Consider the following 25,487-nt stretch of genomic DNA (forward strand, 5'->3'; position numbering starts at 1 on the left):
GTTGCAGTAGCGTAGGACAGGGTGGGCCTAGGTGCAGGTGGGGGAGGTGGTGTTTTTTGAATAGGAAGGGTTTTGTTTGGTTTTTGGACGGTTTGGGCATGAGTTTGTGGTTTTGGTTGGTTTTGGGCCAGTAAGTGGGGGCAACCTCGGAAATTTGCGGTATGTGATCCGCCGCAGTTGCAGCATGTGGGGGCCTGTTCGCGGGTTTTTTGGCAGTCGCTAGCCAAGTGGTTTCCTGCACATTTCACACATCTGGGTGGGTGACCACAGTTGCGTGAACCGTGGCCGAAGCGTTGGCACGAAAAGCATTGGGCTGGGCCGGAGGGTTTGAGGGGTTCGACGGAAATTTGTATATAGAAGAGATTGTTTAACAGGAAAATGTCTTTTGAATTTGGATTTGACGCGATGTGTACCACACAAATTGGCATCGGTTTTTCCGGGGTGCCGAAACGGCGGATGAATTTAACGGAGAATCCAAGGGTTTCCAGCTCCCCTTGGATTTCGTCGACCGGGATATCATGTGGGATGCCCTTCAGCACGACTTTGATGGATCGTTCTTCGGGGAGTGAAAAGGTGTGGAATTCGATACCATGATGCAGTAGGGTTTTCTGGATTAGTCGGAAAAGGGTCGCGTCAGAAGTTTGGACGGTGACTTGGGCGTTGGAGGACGATTTGGCGGTTAGAGAGGTAGGGGCAAGGTTTGGGAGGGCGTAGATCACGGGAGCGATCTTCCGCCAGGAGCCGGAGCTTAGCATGATTGGTGGTGGTCTAGCGGATGTAGGTTTAATCGGAGTTTTTGGTGTGTTTGGTGCGGAAGTAGATTGATTAGATGCGGTGGTGGTTTGATTTGGTGTGGAGGTTATTTGGTTTAGTGAGGAGGAGGTTTGGTTTTGTACGGAGGTGGTCTGATTTTGTGCGGAGCTATTTGTTTGGTTTGGTTTAGGTACGGAAGTTAATGTATCTGTAGATTGTACGGAAGTTAGTGAGGATCGAGAGTGTTGTGTCGAGGCGCTTGAGTCAGAGAAGGAGTCTAACGTTTCGGAGTCGGAAGTTTTTGATGGTGTTGGAGAGGGAGGAGCAGAACGCTGACGTGCGAATTTTAGTAGGTGGTTGGTAGGGGGGTTACCCCCTTTGCGTTTTTTGCCCATGTTTGATGGGCGTGGGTTTGTTTAGGGAGGGGATGGGTTGCTGTGGCTATGTGAGGGCGCGGCCCCACGACAGCTATAACGGAGGGACGTCGCTTCCGCGACGGCTTACTTGTGGGCGCTGGTGCCCTGTTGGAGAGCGGTGAAAACGGCTGTTTGAGTTGAAGGTTCGTGGTGTGAACCGTAGGCGCTGGAGCCCTGTTGAAGCAGTGAGAACGGCTGTTTTGAGGTTGTGGGTTCGTGGTGTGAACCGTGGGCGCTGTTGCCCTGTTGAAGCGGTGAGAACGGCTGGCTGTAGAGTAGTTGGCAGAGGACGTCTTGCTCGGATGTGAACTGAACGTTGAATAGTGATGAGATGATACTTTTCTTCAGGTCGCAGTCCCTTTTAACCGTTTCTCTCGACACCGAACCACCAATCGGAACCATGACCGGTTATCCCCCCACCCCGCCGCTAAAATTCTAAACGTTAAACATCGTCCAATGAGGACGACGCATACTGTTCCCATTTACGTATATATACCGGTCGACAGTGTGTTCGAACCACATCAGTCGTCCGACATCCACGTTTTGCACACCAACTCAGAACAATCTAATCCAGCAGCGCAATGGCACGTACCAAGCAGACAGCTCGTAAATCCACCGGCGGAAAGGCGCCCAGGAAACAGTTGGCCACCAAAGCCGCACGTAAGAGCGCACCCGCCACCGGAGGAGTGAAAAAACCACATCGTTACCGTCCGGGAACCGTTGCCCTCCGTGAAATCCGTCGTTATCAGAAGAGCACAGAACTTTTGATCCGCAAATTGCCGTTCCAACGTCTAGTGCGCGAGATCGCCCAGGACTTCAAGACCGACCTGCGTTTCCAGAGCTCCGCCGTCATGGCGTTGCAAGAAGCCAGCGAGGCATACTTGGTAGGTCTGTTCGAAGACACCAATCTTTGCGCGATCCACGCCAAGCGTGTCACCATCATGCCAAAGGACATCCAGTTGGCCCGTCGTATCCGCGGTGAACGTGCTTAACTTGATCATCGTCATTAGTTATCATACCTTAAAAAGGCCCTTTTCAGGGCCACCAAAACGTAATTATAGTCTGGCGATGGGCACGAATAGTGATTGTGAATATTGCGCTAGCGGCAGTATATTATTATTATTGTTGTACAGATTTTACAAAATAGGAGAATGATAAATAAACAACCCAGGCCAAAATTATGAGATGGGGAATCGAATAATTCAACGGTGTGACAATCTCCACGAGACCACGACGTTACATAATACACGACACTACCAGCCGACTATCGTCTGTTTATTTATGGATACTCTTGTCAAGATTTCCCGCGGAGTTTGATAAATAGGTGTACGCCATTTACCATGTAAACATTGAGATTTTTATTACCGATTATCGATCAATAAACAATAATTATCCAGGATTCTCGGTGTTTACATGGCTTCAATTAAGTAAAACACCGATAGTATCTAATTAAAAATTCCGAAAGACCCATGTTGACATTGTAGACGGGTATAATATGGTTAGGTATAACTTTCGTCAGTCGTTCACGTGTTGATGTTAATATTTTCATTACCACGGATCGACAGACAACAACGCATAATAATGGAAACCATACAAAGGGGTTATTTTTAGAATGTTTTTACAAATGTCTTGTTATCGACGGTAATACCCGCATCACGGTATTTACAATACAGTTAAGTACTAATCGCGATACTTTATCGCGTCGTCATTTCCCAAATAACCGAAAACAGATACCTATTAGAATATTTTTAGAACAACATACTTTAGAATATATTTTGTATTTCATTGTTTAATTGTCAATCATCTGATTACCTCGATAATTCGTGCTATATTCATTTCCGGGTTTATTTGATTGACGTCTTGTCAAATTATACAACATAACTAGCTTATTTTTAATGTCACAATCAGACCAAAAGTGAACAATCGTCATTGTGAGGCTTTAAAATATTTTGGTCTACTTACAGTTAACACCGGGCGATTCTTTTATCAAACAACAACCAATATTTCATAAAGTGTAAATATTTTTTTACATCGTTTCAAATCGCTTATAAAACAACGTTTTTATTAAAAAATTGTATTTTTTATCCTTATAATTTTTTAAGTTTTTCACTTTTTTGTATGACAACATAGGGTTTTAATTTTATATTCCAAAGCAGAGTATTTTACTTGGTATTTCGATACATGAAAATCGAATTTGGGACGAGTAGTTTATGAGTTATAAGTATTTAAAGTTTAGATGAGCGGAGTGGAGTGGTACGGGGTTACCCCGCGAAATGTTTGTCCACTTCTATGTGTCGAAATACTAAGAAAAATATTCTGCTTTGGAATATAAAATTAAAAAACACTATGTTGTATAAAAAAAGTAAAAAACTTAAAAAATTATAAGGATAAAAAATATAATTTTTTAATAAAAACGGTTGTTTTGTAAGCCGCCAGTGGTCAGCGTAGCCGTATTTGAGTAAAATCAGCGTTTAATTCTAAACATTCGTTTGACGACGAGCCAGCTTATGTTGACGGTGTACCCATAGTAATTCGATGGGATAATTTTTTAATACGATTTTTAAGGTTTAAGGCCACCCACAAGTGACGGCTTCTTCTTCGAAATATGAAGGAAATGGAATTAAGGCCCTTCAGAATCGTTATCCAAGTATATTTAATGTAAAATCGTGCCCGATCTCGATTGAAAAATTTCAAGGCATTCGCTTAAAAATCTGAAAGCAACGACAGCTACACGTGTAGTACTAACACAATCTAGTGTATCTGCTGGAAAAAAATTCGGACGGACCGTTTGTTTTAATTTTGGTGGCCCTGAAAAGGGCCGTTTTAAACTGTGTTTGTAGGGTAAGGTAGCAAAGTTAGGCCTTCTTCTCGGTCTTCTTGGGCAAGAGCACGGCTTGGATGTTGGGCAACACACCGCCTTGAGCGATGGTTACTCCGGACAACAATTTGTTCAACTCCTCGTCGTTCCTGATGGCCAATTGCAAATGTCTGGGGATGATACGAGACTTCTTGTTGTCACGGGCGGCGTTACCGGCCAACTCCAAAACTTCAGCTGCCAAGTACTCCATGACGGCGGCCAGGTATACCGGTGCTCCGGCTCCGACACGTTCGGCGTAGTTTCCTTTTCTCAACAGACGATGGATACGACCGACCGGGAACTGGAGTCCGGCGCGGGACGACCTGGTCTTGGATTTGCCTCCCTTCGATTTTCCTGCTTTGCCGCGTCCGCTCATGATTGTAATTGTGCTTGGAATGGTTCAGATTCGATACTAAATGAGACTGATGTGCGATTGCTTTGCTTTGCTTTGAAAGGGATGGCTATGCCGTTTACTATTCCAGGCTTGTGCCTCTACTAGTGGATGGAAATTAAGAAGAAATGGTTAAATTTATTGTTCTGTCCAAGAGAGTGGGTAGGGTTTCAATTTACGTTTAGTATTTGGGGGAGGGTGTGTTTTACCTAGAAGTCGGATGTGAGTATGATTCGAGAAAGAATTTTTGTAGAACATTGATTTGGTTTGGGAACGAATGGAGGTTTGAATAGATTTGAAATTTGTCGATTTTAGAAGGACCGAATTTCTAACGATAGTGGGCATACGCGTTATGGTGCGTATGCCGATGTTTTGGACGGATTCGATTTGGTTCCATTGAGAGGGTCCTATAAAGGGTGCCCAAGAAGAGCCAGCGTACGTTAGGATTGGTGAGACGTAAAGTTTTAGTATGTTAAGTTTCGTTGTCGTTGGGACGGGGCTAGTGCGATTTAGTATGGGGTAAAGCAAACCTCGGATGCGGGTGGCCTTTTTGGTGATGTTTTGAATATGTTTGCCGAAAGTGAGTTTGCGCCCGATGGTGACGCCGAGGTATTTTGCTTTGTCGGACCAGTTAATGGAGTGGTTGTCGAGTAGTAGTGGTGGTACGTGGGTGGTATTTGAGTGTCCGAAAATGATACCTACAGTTTTGGTCGCGTTTATTTTGATTCGCCATCGGTGAAACCATGTGGTTGCAAGGTTAAGTTGGTGTTGTAACTGTATGGCGGCTCGTTTTTGGTTGTGGTCGTAAGTAAAGAACATCGTGTCGTCGGCGAATAACGAGAGATGAGCTTTTGAAGTCGTCGGAATGTCGTTTATGTAGGTCAAGTAGAGAGTTGGTGATAGGCAGGATCCTTGAGGGACGCCTGCGAGAATGTGTCTGGTGGACGAGAAAGAGTCTTCGATTTTAGCGATAAAAGTGCGGTCGGTGAGAAAGGATTCTATAATTTTAATGATTTCGGTCGGGATGTTGAGTTGAGAAAGTTTGTAAAGGAGTCCGGCGTGCCAGACTCTGTCGAAAGCTTTCTCCACATCAAGAAATATAGAAGCGGTGTTAATGTTGTTGTTAAAGTTCTGGCTGAGTTGGTGAGTGAGTTTGGTCAGTTGGTGGGTAGTAGAGTGTTCGGGTCTGAAGGCAAACTGTTCTGGGCGGATTTTGTCACGGAGTATGTTTTGCAGGTGAGTGAGTATGAGTCGTTCGTAGATTTTTGATAGGGAGGAAAGCAGAGCGATTGGGCGGTAGTTTACGGGTAGTTTGTGGTCTTTGCCTGGTTTGGGAATGGAAATTATGACTGCTTTTTTCCAGGCAAGTGGAAAGTAGCAGATTCTGAAGGAGCTGTTTATAATTTGCGTTAGGGATAGTAAGATATTGTTGGGAAGAAATTTAAGAGCCGTGTTGGTGATGAGATCATCGCCTGGGGCTCTCTTCTTGCGAAGGTCGCTTATGATTTTTTGAACGGTGCCGGGGGTGGTGAACAGGTTAGATTTTATAGTATTGTGGTTTTGTAGTGAATGGTAGTACGCGGTCACTTCTGGTATGTCGGGACCGGGGTTGGTTTGGAATTGTTGTTCGAGAGAGTCCGCTATCAGCTCGGCTCGGTCTTTGGCCGGAAAGACAAGACCGTTTGGCCCGGTCAGAGGGTGAGAAGCTGGACGTTTATGAAGGAGGCTTTTGTTGAGTTTGTAAATGGAGTTGTCTTGTTGGTCGAGAGAGTTTAGGAAGGAGTCCCATTGGTCAGTTTTGTGAGTTAGAAGTAATGTACGAATTAGTGCGATTTTGGCGTTAAGTTGGCGTTTAACGGTTGGGTCACGGTTTCTCTGCCATAGACGGCGTAGTTGGTTTTTTCCAGTTATTTCTAGTTTTATGTAGTCGGGAAGTAAGAGGGACGAGTTTTTGAGTTTAGGAGTAAATACGCTAGCTTCGATAGCGTGTTGCAGGTTTTTGGTCAGACAATCGACTGCTAGGTCAATTGAATGTTTGTCATTTGTCGGTGGTACGGGAGAGTTTGGTAAGTTGGTAAGGATCGTTTTGTATTTTGTCCAGTTAATGAAGCGGTTAGTAGTAGGAGGAGACGATGAGATCGGAGTACATAGAGTCTCCAGAAGTATAGGGTTATGGTCGGAAGATAGTTCGTTGAGGTTTTCGATTTGGGTCGGGTATGGTAGACGTGCGAGGGCGATGTCAAGTACGTCGGGTCTGTGACGGGTGTAAGTGGGAAAATGTGTGGGGGAAGAGGGGGCAGTAATGACATAGTCCGAATGTTGAACGTGATCGAAGAGAACACGGCCGGCTGCGTTTGTTGAGTGGCTGTACCACAGTGGGTGTTTGGCGTTGAAATCGCCTGCCGATATTTGCCATTCCGCGCTTTGGGTAAGTAAGTCTAAGTCAGGTGTCGAGAGAGTGGCGCCAGGTGGTTTGTATACCGCTGATACAAGTATTTCATGGTTGTTAAGTTTGATAAAGACTGAAGAGGTTTGAATGGTTGTGTTAAGAGTCATAGGTTGGTGGACGATGCGACGGTGAATAAGGACGGCCGTGCCGCCGTGAGGGGGCGAGCCCCGGGTAGTCGGTAGGTCGTTCCTGTACGTGAAGTAATTTGGAATGTGAAGGTTGGTGGAGGGAGATAGACGAGTTTCGTTAAGTAAGATTATGTCGGTTTTTAGTTGGAGCGCGAGAGCTGTTAGTTCATTAAGTTTGTGTGTAATACCGTTGGAGTTCCAAAACAGGATTTTTAAGTTATTCATTGGGAGGCGTGAGAATTGTCAGGAATGCTTTTATGGTCGTTTCCATCAGTGTTTTGGGGTTCTGGTTGGTTGCCAGGGCAGTCAGTAGGTTGGTCAGGAGGTTTAGAATCAGGGACAGGTTGATTTGTGGTGCTTGGGGAGTGGGGGAGGGGGGAGCTGCTCCGGCAGTTGCAGTAGCGTAGGACAGGGTTGGCCTAGGTGCAGGTGGGGGAGGTGGTGTTTTTTGAATAGGAAGGGTTTTGTTTGGTTTTTGGACGGTTTGGGCCTGAGTTTGTGGTTTTGGTTGGTTTTGGGCCAGTAAGTGGGGGCAACCTCGGAAATTTGCGGTATGTGATCCGCCGCAGTTGCAGCATGTGGGGGCCTGTTCGCGGGTTTTTTGGCAGTCGCTAGCCAAGTGGTTTCCTGCACATTTCACACATCTGGGTGGGTGACCGCAGTCGCGTGAACCGTGGCCGAAGCGTTGGCACGAAAAGCATTGGGCTGGGCCGGAGGGTTTGAGGGGTTCGACGGAAATTTGTATATAGAAGAGATTGTTTAACAGGAAAATGTCTTTTGAATTTGGATTTGACGCGATGTGTACCACACAAATTGGCATCGGTTTTTCCGGGGTGCCGAAACGGCGGATGAATTTAACGGAGAATCCAAGGGTTTCCAGCTCCCCTTGGATTTCGTCGACCGGGATATCATGTGGGATGCCCTTCAGCACGACTTTGATGGATCGTTCTTCGGGGAGTGAAAAGGTGTGGAATTCGATACCATGATGCAGTAGGGTTTTCTGGATTAGTCGGAAAAGGGTCGCGTCAGAAGTTTGGACGGTGACTTGGCCGTTGGAGGACGATTTGGCGGTTAGAGAGGTAGGGGCAAGGTTTGGGAGGGCGTAGATCACGGGAGCGATCTTCCGCCAGGAGCCGGAGCTTAGCATAATTGGTGGTGGTCTAGCGGATGTAGGTTTAATCGGAGTTTTTGGTGTGTTTGGTGCGGAAGTAGATTGATTAGATGCGGTGGTGGTTTGATTTGGTGTGGAGGTTATTTGGTTTAGTGAGGAGGAGGTTTGGTTTTGTACGGAGGTGGTCTGATTTTGTGCGGAGCTATTTGTTTGGTTTGGTTTAGGTACGGAAGTTAATGTATCTGTAGATTGTACGGAAGTTAGTGAGGATCGAGAGTGTTGTGTCGAGGCGCTTGAGTCAGAGAAGGAGTCTAACGTTTCGGAGTCGGAAGTTTTTGATGGTGTTGGAGAGGGAGGAGCAGAACGCTGACGTGCGAATTTTAGTAGGTGGTTGGTAGGGGGGTTACCCCCTTTGCGTTTTTTGCCCATGTTTGATTGGCGTGGGTTTGTTTAGGGAGGGGATGGGTTGCTGTGGCTATGTGAGGGCGCGGCCCCACGACAGCTATAACGGAGGGACGTCGCTTCCGCGACGGCTTACTTGTGGGCGCTGGTGCCCTGTTGGAGAGCGGTGAAAACGGCTGTTTGAGTTGAAGGTTCGTGGTGTGAACCGTAGGCGCTGGAGCCCTGTTGAAGCAGTGAGAACGGCTGTTTTGAGGTTGTGGGTTCGTGGTGTGAACCGTGGGCGCTGTTGCCCTGTTGAAGCGGTGAGAACGGCTGGCTGTAGAGTAGTTGGCAGAGGACGTCTTGCTCGGATGTGAACTGAACGTTGAATAGTGATGAGATGATACTTTTCTTCAGGTCGCAGTCCCTTTTAACCGTTTCTCTCGACACCGAACCACCAATCGGAACCATGACCGGTTATCCCCCCACCCCGCCGCTAAAATTCTAAACGTTAAACATCGTCCAATGAGGACGACGCATACTGTTCCCATTTACGTATATATACCGGTCGACAGTGTGTTCGAACCACATCAGTCGTCCGACATCCACGTTTTGCACACCAACTCAGAACAATCTAATCCAGCAGCGCAATGGCACGTACCAAGCAGACAGCTCGTAAATCCACCGGCGGAAAGGCGCCCAGGAAACAGTTGGCCACCAAAGCCGCACGTAAGAGCGCACCCGCCACCGGAGGAGTGAAAAAACCACATCGTTACCGTCCGGGAACTGTTGCCCTCCGTGAAATCCGTCGTTATCAGAAGAGCACAGAACTTTTGATCCGCAAATTGCCGTTCCAACGTCTAGTGCGCGAGATCGCCCAGGACTTCAAGACCGACCTGCGTTTCCAGAGCTCCGCCGTCATGGCGTTGCAAGAAGCCAGCGAGGCATACTTGGTAGGTCTGTTCGAAGACACCAATCTTTGCGCGATCCACGCCAAGCGTGTCACCATCATGCCAAAGGACATCCAGTTGGCCCGTCGTATCCGCGGTGAACGTGCTTAACTTGATCATCGTCATTAGTTATCATACCTTAAAAAGGCCCTTTTCAGGGCCACCAAAACGTAATTATAGTCTGGCGATGGGCACGAATAGTGATTGTGAATATTGCGCTAGCGGCAGTATATTATTATTATTGTTGTACAGATTTTACAAAATAGGAGAATGATAAATAAACAACCCAGGCCAAAATTATGAGATGGGGAATCGAATAATTCAACGGTGTGACAATCTCCACGAGACCACGACGTTACATAATACACGACACTACCAGCCGACTATCGTCTGTTTATTTATGGATACTCTTGTCAAGATTTCCCGCGGAGTTTGATAAATAGGTGTACGCCATTTACCATGTAAACATTGAGATTTTTATTACCGATTATCGATCAATAAACAATAATTATCCAGGATTCTCGGTGTTTACATGGCTTCAATTAAGTAAAACACCGATAGTATCTAATTAAAAATTCCGAAAGACCCATGTTGACATTGTAGACGGGTATAATATGGTTAGGTATAACTTTCGTCAGTCGTTCACGTGTTGATGTTAATATTTTCATTACCACGGATCGACAGACAACAACGCATAATAATGGAAACCATACAAAGGGGTTATTTTTAGAATGTTTTTACAAATGTCTTGTTATCGACGGTAATACCCGCATCACGGTATTTACAATACAGTTAAGTACTAATCGCGATACTTTATCGCGTCGTCATTTCCCAAATAACCGAAAACAGATACCTATTAGAATATTTTTAGAACAACATACTTTAGAATATATTTTGTATTTCATTGTTTAATTGTCAATCATCTGATTACCTCGATAATTCGTGCTATATTCATTTCCGGGTTTATTTGATTGACGTCTTGTCAAATTATACAACATAACTAGCTTATTTTTAATGTCACAATCAGACCAAAAGTGAACAATCGTCATTGTGAGGCTTTAAAATATTTTGGTCTACTTACAGTTAACACCGGGCGATTCTTTTATCAAACAACAACCAATATTTCATAAAGTGTAAATATTTTTTTACATCGTTTCAAATCGCTTATAAAACAACGTTTTTATTAAAAAATTGTATTTTTTATCCTTATAATTTTTTAAGTTTTTCACTTTTTTGTATGACAACATAGGGTTTTAATTTTATATTCCAAAGCAGAGTATTTTACTTGGTATTTCGATACATGAAAATCGAATTTGGGACGAGTAGTTTATGAGTTATAAGTATTTAAAGTTTAGATGAGCGGAGTGGAGTGGTACGGGGTTACCCCGCGAAATGTTTGTCCACTTCTATGTGTCGAAATACTAAGAAAAATATTCTGCTTTGGAATATAAAATTAAAAAACACTATGTTGTATAAAAAAAGTAAAAAACTTAAAAAATTATAAGGATAAAAAATATAATTTTTTAATAAAAACGGTTGTTTTGTAAGCCGCCAGTGGTCAGCGTAGCCGTATTTGAGTAAAATCAGCGTTTAATTCTAAACATTCGTTTGACGACGAGCCAGCTTATGTTGACGGTGTACCCATAGTAATTCGATGGGATAATTTTTTAATACGATTTTTAAGGTTTAAGGCCACCCACAAGTGACGGCTTCTTCTTCGAAATATGAAGGAAATGGAATTAAGGCCCTTCAGAATCGTTATCCAAGTATATTTAATGTAAAATCGTGCCCGATCTCGATTGAAAAATTTCAAGGCATTCGCTTAAAAATCTGAAAGCAACGACAGCTACACGTGTAGTACTAACACAATCTAGTGTATCTGCTGGAAAAAAATTCGGACGGACCGTTTGTTTTAATTTTGGTGGCCCTGAAAAGGGCCGTTTTAAACTGTGTTTGTAGGGTAAGGTAGCAAAGTTAGGCCTTCTTCTCGGTCTTCTTGGGCAAGAGCACGGCTTGGATGTTGGGCAACACACCGCCTTGAGCGATGGTTACTCCGGACAACAATTTGTTCAACTCCTCGTCGTTCCTGATGGCCAATTGCAAATGTCTGGGGATGATACGAGACTTCTTGTTGTCACGGGCGGCGTTACCGGCCAACTCCAAAACTTCAGCTGCCAAGTACTCCATGACGGCGGCCAGGTATACCGGTGCTCCGGCTCCGACACGTTCGGCGTAGTTTCCTTTTCTCAACAGACGATGGATACGACCGACCGGGAACTGGAGTCCGGCGCGGGACGACCTGGTCTTGGATTTGCCTCCCTTCGATTTTCCTGCTTTGCCGCGTCCGCTCATGATTGTAATTGTGCTTGGAATGGTTCAGATTCGATACTAAATGAGACTGATGTGCGATTCGCCTGAAATTTTCGTATATATAGTAAAATTGTGGATAGCAATTCTGTGATTGGACAGAGATAACAACACTACGATACTACGTCACACCGTTCGGTTGACTTTCATTACCAAACGTTGTGGTTTTCGTTCGACATAACCGTGAAACGTACTCGTAGAGAAACTTCTATTTTCCGTTGTTATGGACAAATCGACGATTCTATTTATATCGTCATCACTGTGGGTTTTTACACCAATAAACGAACGGCATGTCGCTTGGGTTTGGTAATATATACCCCCAGTGATGTACTGCCAAATCATCACTCAGTACACAACGTTTCAGTCGTCAACAAGTTTTCTATTTACAACTATTCGAAATGGCTCCAGGAGGAAAATCGGCGGGCAAAGCAATGAAGAAGTCGTCCGGCAAGGCACAAAAGAACATCGCCAAGTCCGACAAGAAGCGCAAGCCCAAGAGGAAAGAATCGTACGCAATCTACATCTACAAAGTGTTGAAACAAGTACATCCCGACACCGGAGTCTCGTCCAAAGCCATGAGCATCATGAACAGCTTCGTCAACGACCTGTTCGAGCGCATCGCCGCCGAATCCAGTCGTCTGGCCCACTACAACAAACGTTCGACCATTACCAGCCGGGAAATCCAAACTGCCGTCCGACTCTTGTTGCCCGGTGAATTGGCCAAGCACGCCGTCAGTGAAGGAACCAAGGCTGTGACCAAGTACACCAGCTCCAAATAAGTCTCCCGTTTTGTGAAATATCATTACTCAACTAAAACGGCCCTTTTCAGGGCCACCAATCGCTATAAAATTTCTGTTCTCTAACAACCATTATTTTTGAACTAAAACTATCGCACGTAGAATATTTTGAACATTTGCAGTGTGTACAGAGCGGGGAGCACTGCGTGATTATCGGGATAATTAAAAAAGAAAACAACGAAAAAAAAATGCCGTCCGGTTACGTGAGAAATTTACTAAAACATCGAGTTCTTCTTTGATAGAATGATATAATATCGTGTGTATTATTATAAATGCGATGGATATTAATAGACGTTGTGCGGGTTTTACCGTCGAAAACACGAGATTCGGCAAAAACATGCTAAAAATAACCAATCTTATGGGCACGGCAAATTTCATTATTATTATTTAACTGTCGGTCGATCCGTGGTAATGAAAAAATTAACGTTAATATATATTTGAGCGACTGTGAGTAATAGCTATACCTAACCAGACTGTAATGTCAACATGGGTCTTTCGGGTTTTTAATTAGGTACAATCGGTATCTTACGTAATTGAAGCCATATAAACACCGAGAATCCTGGATAATTATTGTTTATTTATCGACTATCAGTAATAAAAATATATTTATAACAATGTCAATGTTTACTCGGTAAATGGCGTACCTATTCATCAAACTTCCCCAGAACGCGGGACAAAAGTATCTATAAATAAACAGACGATAATCGGCTGCTAGTGTCGTGTATAATTATAATGTATGTTTTATACGTCGTGGTCTCGTGGATATTGTTGCACTGTTGAATTATTCGATTCCCGACAGTTATCCAAATTAAATAATATAGTCCATCCAAATAACAAAAATGACCATCCGCCAAATTCTGGTTCAAGTGCCACGGTTGTACCAAAAGTACGACAACGGCATTGTAATATTTTTAACATTAAAAAAAGGGTTTTTTTTAATTTTTATTATAACATTATCATAATATCCCAGGTGGCAAGATGACATTTTATTTTATTTATGATAAAAAAATTATATTTTTATTTATATTTTCCACACATCTTACAATATTATTATTAAAATATTTTTACTCTTTTTGAGCTATTTATAGGTACAAGTAAATTTCGAATTTTATTAGATTTTTTTTTTAACCTCAAAACCTATAGATAATAGGTGTAGCTAAATAACACAAAATTACAACGTGCAAAATTTACAATTTCACAAAACGTATCATTGAAATATGTAGTAATATTTTACTGGTGACATATACATTGGTGACACTGATAAGGGCTCAAGAAAAATTGGTTGTTATTGAATAATAAACTCGAATGAAATTTTAAAATACATGACGTAGGTAATGCGTGAAGTTCTGAACATCAGCTGAGTGTCGTCAAACGCTGATTCAACCATATTTTTCAGCAAATAGTCGGGTGAAAAAAAAAATTCGGTGTCCGGTTATTTAAGGATTTTATCGGTCCCTATGATGTATATGGCAAAACATATAATAGTATACTATAAATACGATGGATATTCGTATCATTAATAGCAGCTATTACCGTCGATAACAAGGAATTTGGTAAAAACGTTCTAAAAATAAATCATCAATGAAAAACCTATAGAAATACCGATACAAGCAATAATGTACCGACGTAATTAAAATGTTATTATCATTTAAATCGTTTATACGTCACCGAGTTAGCAAATTGTCCGTGTCGATAAATATTTAATTCAATTCAAGTCTAAAATGGTAAATTTGAGCACCAAAATAAAATTAAAACAAACTTACGCGTAAACACCGACTCTTCCGACGAAACGTAGAGATGTGTCATAAATATTATATATATATATATATATATTTCATGCCATCAGTGAAGGAACTAAGGCTGTGGCCAAGTACACCAGCCCCAAATAAATCTCTCGTTTTGAAATATCATTACTCAACCAAAACGGCCCTTTTCATTATTTTAATAATATTGTCTATGCATACTATGTAAGCTGTTTTATTTTACTTATGAATTAACAATATTCATTTTATTAATTTAGGTGACAATGATCCAGATGATCCAGTCCCATTGACACACTGCAGTCATACGGTTGAAGAATCTGAAAAAGTTCGAGTCAAATACTGTACATGAGCTGTTGGGTATTTACTTACAATATTATTTTAATAATGTATTAATGTTTGTATATGTTGGCTGTTTGTGTTCAGTTCTAGACTGTGTTTATAGACGCATTGTATCTAGTTAAACGTTTAATTTATAACTTATATGTATATCCTTATGATGGATAGAAATAATATTGTAATAGGTAATAATAATTTGTTAGTTTTGTCTATGTGCGTGCTATGTTAGGTTTACTATTAATTGTGTTCAGTGTTTGGTGGCAGACCGGTCCAGGCTACTAAGTGCAAAGGCATATATATTTTTACAAAGTTAAATTATATTTTACCGTTTAAGATATATTATTTAAAATATGGTTAGGTTAGGTTTTATGCCACACGAGCAAATATATACATTTTGAACCATGTTGGGTCAATGTTTTGTAGTTGACTTTTTATTATGTATATTAGGTAAATAAATATTGTAATTTTTTGCTTTTGCAGTAACCATTAACCAATAAACCTTTTTACTAATTAGTTTTATTAGGTATACCTAACTGATAATATTTGTGTTGATCAATGTTGTGTCTTTATGTTTCTCGATACTTCATATTATTTAAATGTTGTTATTTACTAAGAAAACAAGTTGTACAATTTTAAACATTAAATGATCAAACCGAGTAAGTATTGTGTACTAAATTTAAATTGTTCATCTTATGCATGAATTCTGAACATTTTAGATCCTGATGATCCTGCTAATTTATTACCGGCATCCCAGTTAGAACGTAAATATAGGGTTGTTCGAGGCCCATTTCAACCCAAACTTAAATCGTATCCACGAACAATGTTTGGAGATAGATTGCGGTGCTTTAATAAATCTTGGTATGAATAATTATTCAATTGGCTTGAGTACAGTGTGAAACTAGATAGAGCTTTTTGTTTTCCCTGTCGGATGTTCACCAATTCTTCAGGAATAAATGCCGGCTATACAGATTCTGCGCATTCAAAAGTTGGATTTAATGATTGAAAACTAGCTACAACTAAATTTAAAGCACACCAAACCTCAAACACACTCATTTAAATACCATAACTTCATTAACAAACTTTTTGCATTTAAATCCAATAGATATAGTTTTAGATGAAGAGAGAGAACTTATACATAGTCAAAAAGAACAGCAAATATTAAAAAATAGACAAATCATGCAACGCTTAATTGATATAACTCCTCTTTGTATTGGTGGACGTTCATTCCGAGGAAAAAATGAGAAGGAAAGTAGTTACGATAAAGGTCTGTTCAAAGATGTTGTTACACTTTTGGCCAAATATGATCCTCTTCTTAAATCTCACTTAGAATTAGGTCCAAAAAACGCGACTTATTGTAGTGATATAATTCAAAACGATCTAATTATATCCAATAAGTCAAGTTTCTAAAAAATCAGTTAAAACTTAAAATTGAAAATAAAAAATATCAATTATTGCTGACGAGACAAGCGATTTCGGACACCACGAACAGCTATCAATAGTTTCAAGGTATTTTGATGATGTACAAAAATGTCCAGTGGAGCAGTTTGTAGGTATGAACAGAACAATGTCAACTGATCCGCAGACTATTTTTAATGCAATAAATGATGTTGTTAACGACTATGGTATAAAATGGGAGATTTTAAATACAACCATATTAAAATATTTACCGAACATTGAACTTGGAAACGATATTATATTTGAAACGTTATAATATTACTATTCGTTTAGTATTTATGAACTATCGTCAGCGAGATTTTAAAAAAAAAATAAAGTAAATTACTGGACAGATGATGATGCCAAAGATAAAGCTTCATAATGTCATAAACGCAACGGGTGCGTAATAATTTATATTCTGCGCGTTTTTATGTTCACTAATGTGCTGTTGTTATCTTAAACAAATTGTTAATTATCTTTACGTTTGTTACCACCAAATAACTAGAACGGACTATTTCCGTGTTAGTATCGTATTCCAACCAAGTGTTCAGCAGTGAGTTATCATTACTTTGGGTTATAAACGATGTATAGAAAAAAATGGTGGCCCTGAGAAGGGCCTTTTTAAGATGTTTTAAAACTTCAAAAGTAAGTATTGTCAGTATTTTACATTGTTTCTACCCGAAATTTTAACGAGGCAGACTTTATCAATAAATCTCGTCTTAATCGTACTTTACCGAAATCATACAATAAATACGGGAAGGTAAAATGGGAATCTGTTTTATCAATGTGCTTCGATGGTGCAGCAACAATGTCGGGAAGTGTAAACGGAGTTCAAGCTAAATTCAAAAAGAAAAATGATAAAGCGTTCTTTGTTCATTGTCTCAATTTGATTTTAGTAGATTCAGTTGGGAGAGAAAATAGAATAACATTTGATTTTTTCGGTAACATTCAGTTGATCTACTCATTTATTGAAGGCAGTTGCACTAGACACGGCGGTATTTTGGAAACAATTGCAAATTCTTTAAACTTAATGTAATTAAAATGATGTTATTTTTATAAATCGTTTATACGTCACCGAGTTAGCAAATTGTCCGTGTCGATAAATATTTAATTCAATTCAAGTCTAAAATGGTAAATTTGAGCAGCAAAATAAAATAAAAACAAACTTACGCGTAAACACGGACTCTTCCGACGAAACGTAGAGCTGTGTCATATGTATCAAGGACCAGACGTTCAGATGTCCGCCGCCGAAGAAACAGCTGCCTTTGTCCCGCTCCGAACTGAAACTTGAAAGTATCGAAATATTTGATGAAAATAACCCGAACGTAACGAAATGTGCGAGTTTAAGTTATATTATTTACTGCTTAACGACTTGTCTTTCTATTCACGTCTCGGTTTATTATTTTTGTTCGATTGAATTATTTGAACGTCAACACAATTGGCGATTGTCACAGGCGATATAAATATAACATTATAATTTGATAATAAATAATATTCATATCGTTAATAACCATTGTGCGGGTCACGAGGAATTTGGTAAAAACATTCTAAAAATAACTCATCAATGAAAAACCTATAGAAATACCGATACGGGCAATAGTATCTCGACGTAATTAAATGTTATTATTAGTCGGTTATAAATAATATTGAATTTGGGAATTCCTTAACAATAATTGTAACCGATGTTTTCATTTTGATCGATTGCAATATAATCAAACTGCAACTGGGTACGTTTCACCCGTCCATAGTCTGAAACGACCAAACACGCGAACGGACTTTATAAAATATTATTTTCTAAATCACGCGTAATACAATCGTACACAGCTTACTGTAAATGTATGAAATATATTTATTGAGAGAAGTGCGAGTCATAAAATTGGTGGTCCTGAAAAGGACCGTTTTAAGGAAGGAAGAGGGGATAGTATTTTACTACCGCACTACTTCTTTTTGGGAGCTGCGGTTTTCTTGATCGGAGTTTTCTTCGATTTGGGTTTGACGGCGGCCGGCTTTTTCGCTTTGGCTGGGGCCTTCTTTGGTGTAGTCGCCTTGGGTTTCGTCGCAGCGGCCTTTTTCGCTTTTTTGGCTGCTGGTTCACCCGCCGCGGGTTTCTTGGCGGCTACGAGCTTCTTCTTCTTCGGTGTTCCGGCGGCTTTGACTTTTTTGACGATGGATTTCTTCTTCTTGGCTACAACGGCCTTTTTCGGCTTGACCTCGGCGACGGGCAACTTGAAGTGTCCCGAAGCGCCGGTTCCCTTGGTCTGGACGACGGTACCGTTGGCGACGGCGGCTTTCAAAAACTTCCTGATGAAAGGCGCCAGCTTGGCGGGATCGACTTTGTAGTTGGCGGCCAAGTATTTCTTGATGGCCGGTAACGACGAACCTTTCTTCTCCTTGAGCTCCTTGATGGCCGACGTGACCATCACGGCGGTGGTCAGGTGCAACGCAACGGTCTTCTTGACTTTAGAAGCCGACAACTTCTTCTTGGCAGGAGACTTCTTCGCGGCCGGCGATGCGGCGACTGGAGCCGGAGTTGTAGCGACGGTGTCTGTCATGTTGATGATGATATTGTTCAAGTAAATATTAAAAACGATGGATGATTCGTCTGTTCACTGCGGTGATACCAAACGGGTTAAAAAATGTGTAAATATATACAGTGCACCGTGCCAACTAGTAAACCAGTGTGATTCGCGTCGTCGTCCGAGCTACGGTTGTACAATCGTTTTTCACAATATCTCAACGGGAAATGGTGGTAAAAATCTGGCTTTGAACTTTTTGGAAAGCTAACTAAATTCTAAACGATCGCCAATGATTATTGCATCGCCACCCAGTACCACGAAACCACCACGAGTCGTTATTTCCACACTTCCGACCGCGTTTTCGTAAACCGTATTTGAAGGTCTGTCGTATGACTGAAACCAGTCGAAAATTGACAAAAATATTTTGGATGAATTCTCCACGAGTTTCCCGAGACCATAGAATTTGCAGATTTCCAATCGACCGATTTTCCGACGAACAGTGGCTGTTCGAATATGAAGGTTTTAGGACTCTGCTACGGCACGGTGTCACCGGCGTTTCTACCTGAAATTTTAACGAGGCAGACTTTATCAATAAATCTCGTCTTCATCGTACTTAACCGAAATCATGTTGAATACACAATTATAATAACACATTGTCAGAGGACTTCGGTCGAAACTCAGTGCAAATTTGCAACAATTTATGTTCATTTGTATGCACTTTTTGTCAGACCTACCGATGGACCGGATAACGTGATGAGACTTTTGAAAACTGATTTGAATACACTAATATATTTACTTGAGATCGATAACAACACATTTTCTCGTTCCTAAACTCCTATCGATTTTGTTTAAATATTTAATATTTTCCAAAATTTTTAAAATTCAAATAAAATAAATAAATAATCTTAAAACGTGTGCTGATCGACCTCAAGACAAGTAATCGTATTAACAACTGCAAATAAGTGTTCAGGAGTCTCATCGCGTTATATCTGGATAGACGAAAAGTAAAAAAAAAAAAGTAAAAAAATGAACGTGAATTGTTTACAGTTCACCTGCGCAACGTCGTGGCCTGTACGTACACGCATTAATTGTTGTCTCCGTCTTACAAGTGATAAAGTACATGAAAAAATTCACGCAATGCCCTCAATTAATATTTTAATTCGAAGTTTCGTTGTAATTAGTTAAAATAAAACCATGGATTATAATTAAGAATTTCCCAAATGAAATTTTATTTATAACCGCATCAATGATTTAACTTATAATGACATTTAATTACGCCGAGATATTATTATTATTCCCCGTCCCGGTATTTCTATAGAAACTAATTTTCTGAATTTTAGTTCTTACAACAATAATTTACATTTTCTACGTTTTTGGACACCCTTTTTGCCAGTATTCTCAATATCATTCTATGAGGTTTTTCATTGGTGAGTTATTTTTAGAATGTTTTTACCAAATTGTTTGTTATCGACGGTAATACCCGCACAACGGCTATTAATAATATGAATATCTATCGTGTTTATAGTACCTATACTATTATACATGGTCATCATGGTTACTCTATCATATTATGGGAACCGATGTTTCTTGCAATATATAACAATTATAATGTATACAATGAAATTCGAAAAAAAAAAACATTCTAAAAATAAATCATTAAACAAAAACCTCGTGGCTTATTCATGGTAGGTTCACGTAACGAATGACGTAGTGAAATAGTAAATCACCACTGGAATTCACAAAAAATAATCAACTGATCACCAAACCAAACCAGGCAGCAATTTATTCGATAATATCATTAGAATAATAGCTTTAGAACTCGATTAAGCAATTAATATTACAACATTATCCTGGGCTGGAAGAAGCAATGATTGACTCGAAAAATATATTTCTTGAAGCTTTTTTTGTAATATTGAATTCAAAGTCCCGCAATAATATCATAACAAGATTACGGTTACCAACGTAACGGTTATTTCTATGTTTTGACTTAGGGTAGTATTTCAATTGTAATCATGGAAAAACGTTCAAAGAACAATATTATGGATAATCTATTATATTCGGAACGTTATTCCGCGTGTTTTCTTAAACAAATTGGGAATTATCATTGTCGCCACCGAATATAACCAACTTGAACGGAATGTTTTCTTTTATTCTAAGGTTTTATAAACGATATACTATGGTCATATGGTGGCCCTGAAAAGGGCCTTTTTAAGATGTTTTTAAACTTCAGAAGCAAGTATTTAACCTCCGAAACCGTACAGAGTACGACCTTGTCGTTTGAGAGCGTACACGACGTCCATGGCGGTGACGGTCTTCCTCTTGGCGTGCTCGGTGTATGTGACTGCGTCACGGATCACGTTTTCCAGGAATACCTTCAGAACTCCGCGGGTCTCTTCGTAGATCAAACCGGAAATACGTTTAACACCGCCTCGGCGAGCCAACCGACGGATAGCGGGCTTGGTGATTCCCTGGATGTTATCACGGAGCACTTTACGATGACGTTTCGCGCCTCCTTTTCCCAGACCTTTTCCTCCTTTGCCTCGTCCTGTCATTTTGAATGTTGGAAATAGTGTTGGACAACTTGCTCGGATGTGAACTGAACGTTGACTGATACTTTTCTGCTTTGCTTTGAAAGGGATGGCTATGCCGTTTACTATTCCAGGCTTGTGCCTCTACTAGTGGATGGAAATTAAGAAGAAATGGTTAAATTTATTGTTCTGTCCAAGAGAGTGGGTAGGGTTTCAATTTACGTTTAGTATTTGGGGGAGGGTGTGTTTTACCTAGAAGTCGGATGTGAGTATGATTCGAGAAAGAATTTTTGTAGAACATTGATTTGGTTTGGGAACGAATGGAGGTTTGAATAGATTTGAAATTTGTCGATTTTAGAAGGACCGAATTTCTAACGATAGTGGGCATACGCGTTATGGTGCGTATGCCGATGTTTTGGACGGATTCGATTTGGTTCCATTGAGAGGGTCCTATAAAGGGTGCCCAAGAAGAGCCAGCGTACGTTAGGATTGGTGAGACGTAAAGTTTTAGTATGTTAAGTTTCGTTGTCGTTGGGACGGGGCTAGTGCGATTTAGTATGGGGTAAAGCAAACCTCGGATGCGGGTGGCCTTTTTGGTGATGTTTTGAATATGTTTGCCGAAAGTGAGTTTGCGCCCGATGGTGACGCCGAGGTATTTTGCTTTGTCGGACCAGTTAATGGAGTGGTTGTCGAGTAGTAGTGGTGGTACGTGGGTGGTATTTGAGTGTCCGAAAATGATACCTACAGTTTTGGTCGCGTTTATTTTGATTCGCCATCGGTGAAACCATGTGGTTGCAAGGTTAAGTTGGTGTTGTAACTGTATGGCGGCTCGTTTTTGGTTGTGGTCGTAAGTAAAGAACATCGTGTCGTCGGCGAATAACGAGAGATGAGCTTTGGAAGTCGTCGGAATGTCGTTTATGTAGGTCAAGTAGAGAGTTGGTGATAGGCAGGATCCTTGAGGGACGCCTGCGAGAATGTGTCTGGTGGACGAGAAAGAGTCTTCGATTTTAGCGATAAAAGTGCGGTCGGTGAGAAAGGATTCTATAATTTTAATGATTTCGGTCGGGATGTTGAGTTGAGAAAGTTTGTAAAGGAGTCCGGCGTGCCAGACTCTGTCGAAAGCTTTCTCCACATCAAGAAATATAGAAGCGGTGTTAATGTTGTTGTTAAAGTTCTGGCTGAGTTGGTGAGTGAGTTTGGTCAGTTGGTGGGTAGTAGAGTGTTCGGGTCTGAAGGCAAACTGTTCTGGGCGGATTTTGTCACGGAGTATGTTTTGCAGGTGAGTGAGTATGAGTCGTTCGTAGATTTTTGATAGGGAGGAAAGCAGAGCGATTGGGCGGTAGTTTACGGGTAGTTTGTGGTCTTTGCCTGGTTTGGGAATGGAAATTATGACTGCTTTTTTCCAGGCAAGTGGAAAGTAGCAGATTCTGAAGGAGTTGTTTATAATTTGCGTTAGGGATAGTAAGATATTGTTGGGAAGAAATTTAAGAGCCGTGTTGGTGATGAGATCATCGCCTGGGGCTTTCTTCTTGCGAAGGTCGCTTATGATTTTTTGAACGGTGCCGGGGGTGGTGAACAGGTTAGATTTTATAGTATTGTGGTTTTGTAGTGAATGGTAGTACGCGGTCACTTCTGGTATGTCGGGACCGGGGTTGGTTTGGAATTGTTGTTCGAGAGAGTCCGCTATCAGCTCGGCTCGGTCTTTGGCCGGAAAGACAAGACCGTTTGGCCCGGTCAGAGGGTGAGAAGCTGGACGTTTATGAAGGAGGCTTTTGTTGAGTTTGTAAATGGAGTTGTCTTGTTGGTCGAGAGAGTTTAGGAAGGAGTCCCATTGGTCAGTTTTGTGAGTTAGAAGTAATGTACGAATTAGTGCGATTTTGGCGTTAAGTTGGCGTTTAACGGTTGGTTCACGGTTTCTCTGCCATAGACGGCGTAGTTGGTTTTTTCCAGTTATTTCTAGTTTTATGTAGTCGGGAAGTAAGAGGGACGAGTTTTTGAGTTTAGGAGTAAATACGCTAGCTTCGATAGCGTGTTGCAGGTTTTTGGTCAGACAATCGACTGCTAGGTCAATTGAATGTTTGTCATTTGTCGGTGGTACGGGAGAGTTTGGTAAGTTGTTAAGGATCGTTTTGTATTTTGTCCAGTTAATGAAGCGGTTAGTAGTAGGAGGAGACGATGAGATCGGAGTACATAGAGTCACAAGAAGTATAGGGTTATGGTCGGAAGATAGTTCGTTGAGGTTTTCGATTTGGGTCGGGTATGGTAGACGTGCGAGGGCGATGTCGAGTACGTCGGGTCTGTGACGGGTGTAAGTGGGAAAATGTGTGGGGGAAGAGGGGGCAGTAATGACATAGTCCGAATGTTGAACGTGATCGAAGAGAACACGGCCGGCTGCGTTTGTTGAGTGGCTGTACCACAGTGGGTGTTTGGCGTTGAAATCGCCTGCCGATATTTGCCATTCCGCGCTTTGGGTAAGTAAGTCTAAGTCAGGTGTCGAGAGAGTGGCGCCAGGTGGTTTGTATACCGCTGATACAAGTATTTCATGGTTGTTAAGTTTGATAAGGACTGAAGAGGTTTGAATGGTTGTGTTAAGAGTCATAGGTTGGTGGACGATGCGACGGTGAATAAGGACGGCCGTGCCGCCGTGAGGGGGCGAGCCCCGGGTAGTCGGTAGGTCGTTCCTGTACGTGAAGTAATTTGGAATGTGAAGGTTGGTGGAGGGAGATAGACGAGTTTCGTTAAGTAAGATTATGTCGGTTTTTAGTTGGAGCGCGAGAGCTGTTAGTTCATTAAGTTTGTGTGTAATACCGTTGGAGTTCCAAAACAGGATTTTTAAGTTATTCATTGGGAGGCGTGAGAATTGTCAGGAATGCTTTTATGGTCGTTTCCATCAGTGTTTTGGGGTCCTGGTTGGTTGCCAGGGCAGTCAGTAGGTTGGTCAGGAGGTTTAGAATCAGGGACAGGTTGATTTGTGGTGCTTGGGGAGTGGGGGAGGGGGGAGCTGCTCCGGCAGTTGCAGTAGCGTAGGACAGGGTGGGCCTAGGTGCAGGTGGGGGAGGTGGTGTTTTTTGAATAGGAAGGGTTTTGTTTGGTTTTTGGACGGTTTGGGCATGAGTTTGTGGTTTTGGTTGGTTTTGGGCCAGTAAGTGGGGGCAACCTCGGAAATTTGCGGTATGTGATCCGCCGCAGTTGCAGCATGTGGGGGCCTGTTCGCGGGTTTTTTGGCAGTCGCTAGCCAAGTGGTTTCCTGCACATTTCACACATCTGGGTGGGTGACCACAGTTGCGTGAACCGTGGCCGAAGCGTTGGCACGAAAAGCATTGGGCTGGGCCGGAGGGTTTGAGGGGTTCGACGGAAATTTGTATATAGAAGAGATTGTTTAACAGGAAAATGTCTTTTGAATTTGGATTTGACGCGATGTGTACCACACAAATTGGCATCGGTTTTTCCGGGGTGCCGAAACGGCGGATGAATTTAACGGAGAATCCAAGGGTTTCCAGCTCCCCTTGGATTTCGTCGACCGGGATATCATGTGGGATGCCCTTCAGCACGACTTTGATGGATCGTTCTTCGGGGAGTGAAAAGGTGTGGAATTCGATACCATGATGCAGTAGGGTTTTCTGGATTAGTCGGAAAAGGGTCGCGTCAGAAGTTTGGACGGTGACTTGGGCGTTGGAGGACGATTTGGCGGTTAGAGAGGTAGGGGCAAGGTTTGGGAGGGCGTAGATCACGGGAGCGATCTTCCGCCAGGAGCCGGAGCTTAGCATGATTGGTGGTGGTCTAGCGGATGTAGGTTTAATCGGAGTTTTTGGTGTGTTTGGTGCGGAAGTAGATTGATTAGATGCGGTGGTGGTTTGATTTGGTGTGGAGGTTATTTGGTTTAGTGAGGAGGAGGTTTGGTTTTGTACGGAGGTGGTCTGATTTTGTGCGGAGCTATTTGTTTGGTTTGGTTTAGGTACGGAAGTTAATGTATCTGTAGATTGTACGGAAGTTAGTGAGGATCGAGAGTGTTGTGTCGAGGCGCTTGAGTCAGAGAAGGAGTCTAACGTTTCGGAGTCGGAAGTTTTTGATGGTGTTGGAGAGGGAGGAGCAGAACGCTGACGTGCGAATTTTAGTAGGTGGTTGGTAGGGGGGTTACCCCCTTTGCGTTTTTTGCCCATGTTTGATGGGCGTGGGTTTGTTTAGGGAGGGGATGGGTTGCTGTGGCTATGTGAGGGCGCGGCCCCACGACAGCTATAACGGAGGGACGTCGCTTCCGCGACGGCTTACTTGTGGGCGCTGGTGCCCTGTTGGAGAGCGGTGAAAACGGC

General features: G+C 41.9%; 5 protein-coding genes across 6 annotated transcripts; 1 reads left to right on the top strand and 4 right to left on the bottom strand.

The window, feature by feature from the left end:
• Positions 1–3,978: 3,978 nt before the first annotated feature.
• LOC132940844 (histone H2A-like) lies at positions 3,979–4,529 on the bottom strand. The gene has a single exon (XM_061008633.1). It carries the CDS (start codon positions 4,400–4,402, stop codon positions 4,025–4,027), a length of 378 nt encoding a protein of 125 aa, XP_060864616.1. The 5' UTR covers positions 4,403–4,529; the 3' UTR covers positions 3,979–4,024.
• Positions 4,530–11,364: 6,835 nt separating this feature from the next.
• On the bottom strand, positions 11,365–12,140 carry LOC132940845 (histone H2A-like). Its single transcript, XM_061008634.1, has one exon. It carries the CDS (start codon positions 11,786–11,788, stop codon positions 11,411–11,413), a length of 378 nt encoding a protein of 125 aa, XP_060864617.1. The 5' UTR covers positions 11,789–12,140; the 3' UTR covers positions 11,365–11,410.
• A 61-nt stretch (positions 12,141–12,201) lies between these two features.
• Positions 12,202–12,582, top strand: LOC132940653 (histone H2B-like). The gene has a single exon (XM_061008364.1). The coding sequence runs from the start codon at positions 12,202–12,204 to the stop codon at positions 12,580–12,582; it is 381 nt and encodes a 126-aa protein (XP_060864347.1).
• A 1,979-nt stretch (positions 12,583–14,561) lies between these two features.
• On the bottom strand, positions 14,562–18,760 carry LOC132940842 (histone H1-like). Of its 2 annotated transcripts, XM_061008631.1 has the most exons (3): positions 17,495–18,760; positions 17,304–17,419; positions 14,562–14,680 (listed from the first exon to the last, which is right to left on the bottom strand). In XM_061008631.1, exon 1 carries the CDS (start codon positions 18,683–18,685, stop codon positions 18,071–18,073), a length of 615 nt encoding a protein of 204 aa, XP_060864614.1. In that variant the 5' UTR covers positions 18,686–18,760; the 3' UTR covers positions 14,562–14,680; positions 17,304–17,419; positions 17,495–18,070. The 2 variants fall into 2 exon arrangements, with proteins under 2 accessions (XP_060864614.1, XP_060864613.1); XM_061008630.1 differs by having other exon boundaries at positions 17,304–18,760.
• Positions 18,761–18,901: 141 nt separating this feature from the next.
• LOC132940848 (histone H4) lies at positions 18,902–21,251 on the bottom strand. Its single transcript, XM_061008636.1, has one exon. It carries the CDS (start codon positions 21,199–21,201, stop codon positions 20,890–20,892), a length of 312 nt encoding a protein of 103 aa, XP_060864619.1. The 5' UTR covers positions 21,202–21,251; the 3' UTR covers positions 18,902–20,889.
• Positions 21,252–25,487: the final 4,236 nt, after the last annotated feature.

Source organism: Metopolophium dirhodum, chromosome 3, assembly GCF_019925205.1.
Source record: "Metopolophium dirhodum isolate CAU chromosome 3, ASM1992520v1, whole genome shotgun sequence".
Lineage (NCBI taxonomy): Eukaryota > Metazoa > Arthropoda > Insecta > Hemiptera > Aphididae > Metopolophium > Metopolophium dirhodum.

Coding starts and splice junctions, on each gene's coding strand:
- LOC132940653 (XM_061008364.1), top strand. CDS start 12,202: ATGGCTCCAGGAGGAAAATCGGCGGGCAAAGCAATGAAGAAGTCGTCC.
- LOC132940842 (XM_061008631.1), bottom strand. CDS start 18,685: ATGACAGACACCGTCGCTACAACTCCGGCTCCAGTCGCCGCATCGCCG.
- LOC132940848 (XM_061008636.1), bottom strand. CDS start 21,201: ATGACAGGACGAGGCAAAGGAGGAAAAGGTCTGGGAAAAGGAGGCGCG.
- LOC132940844 (XM_061008633.1), bottom strand. CDS start 4,402: ATGAGCGGACGCGGCAAAGCAGGAAAATCGAAGGGAGGCAAATCCAAG.
- LOC132940845 (XM_061008634.1), bottom strand. CDS start 11,788: ATGAGCGGACGCGGCAAAGCAGGAAAATCGAAGGGAGGCAAATCCAAG.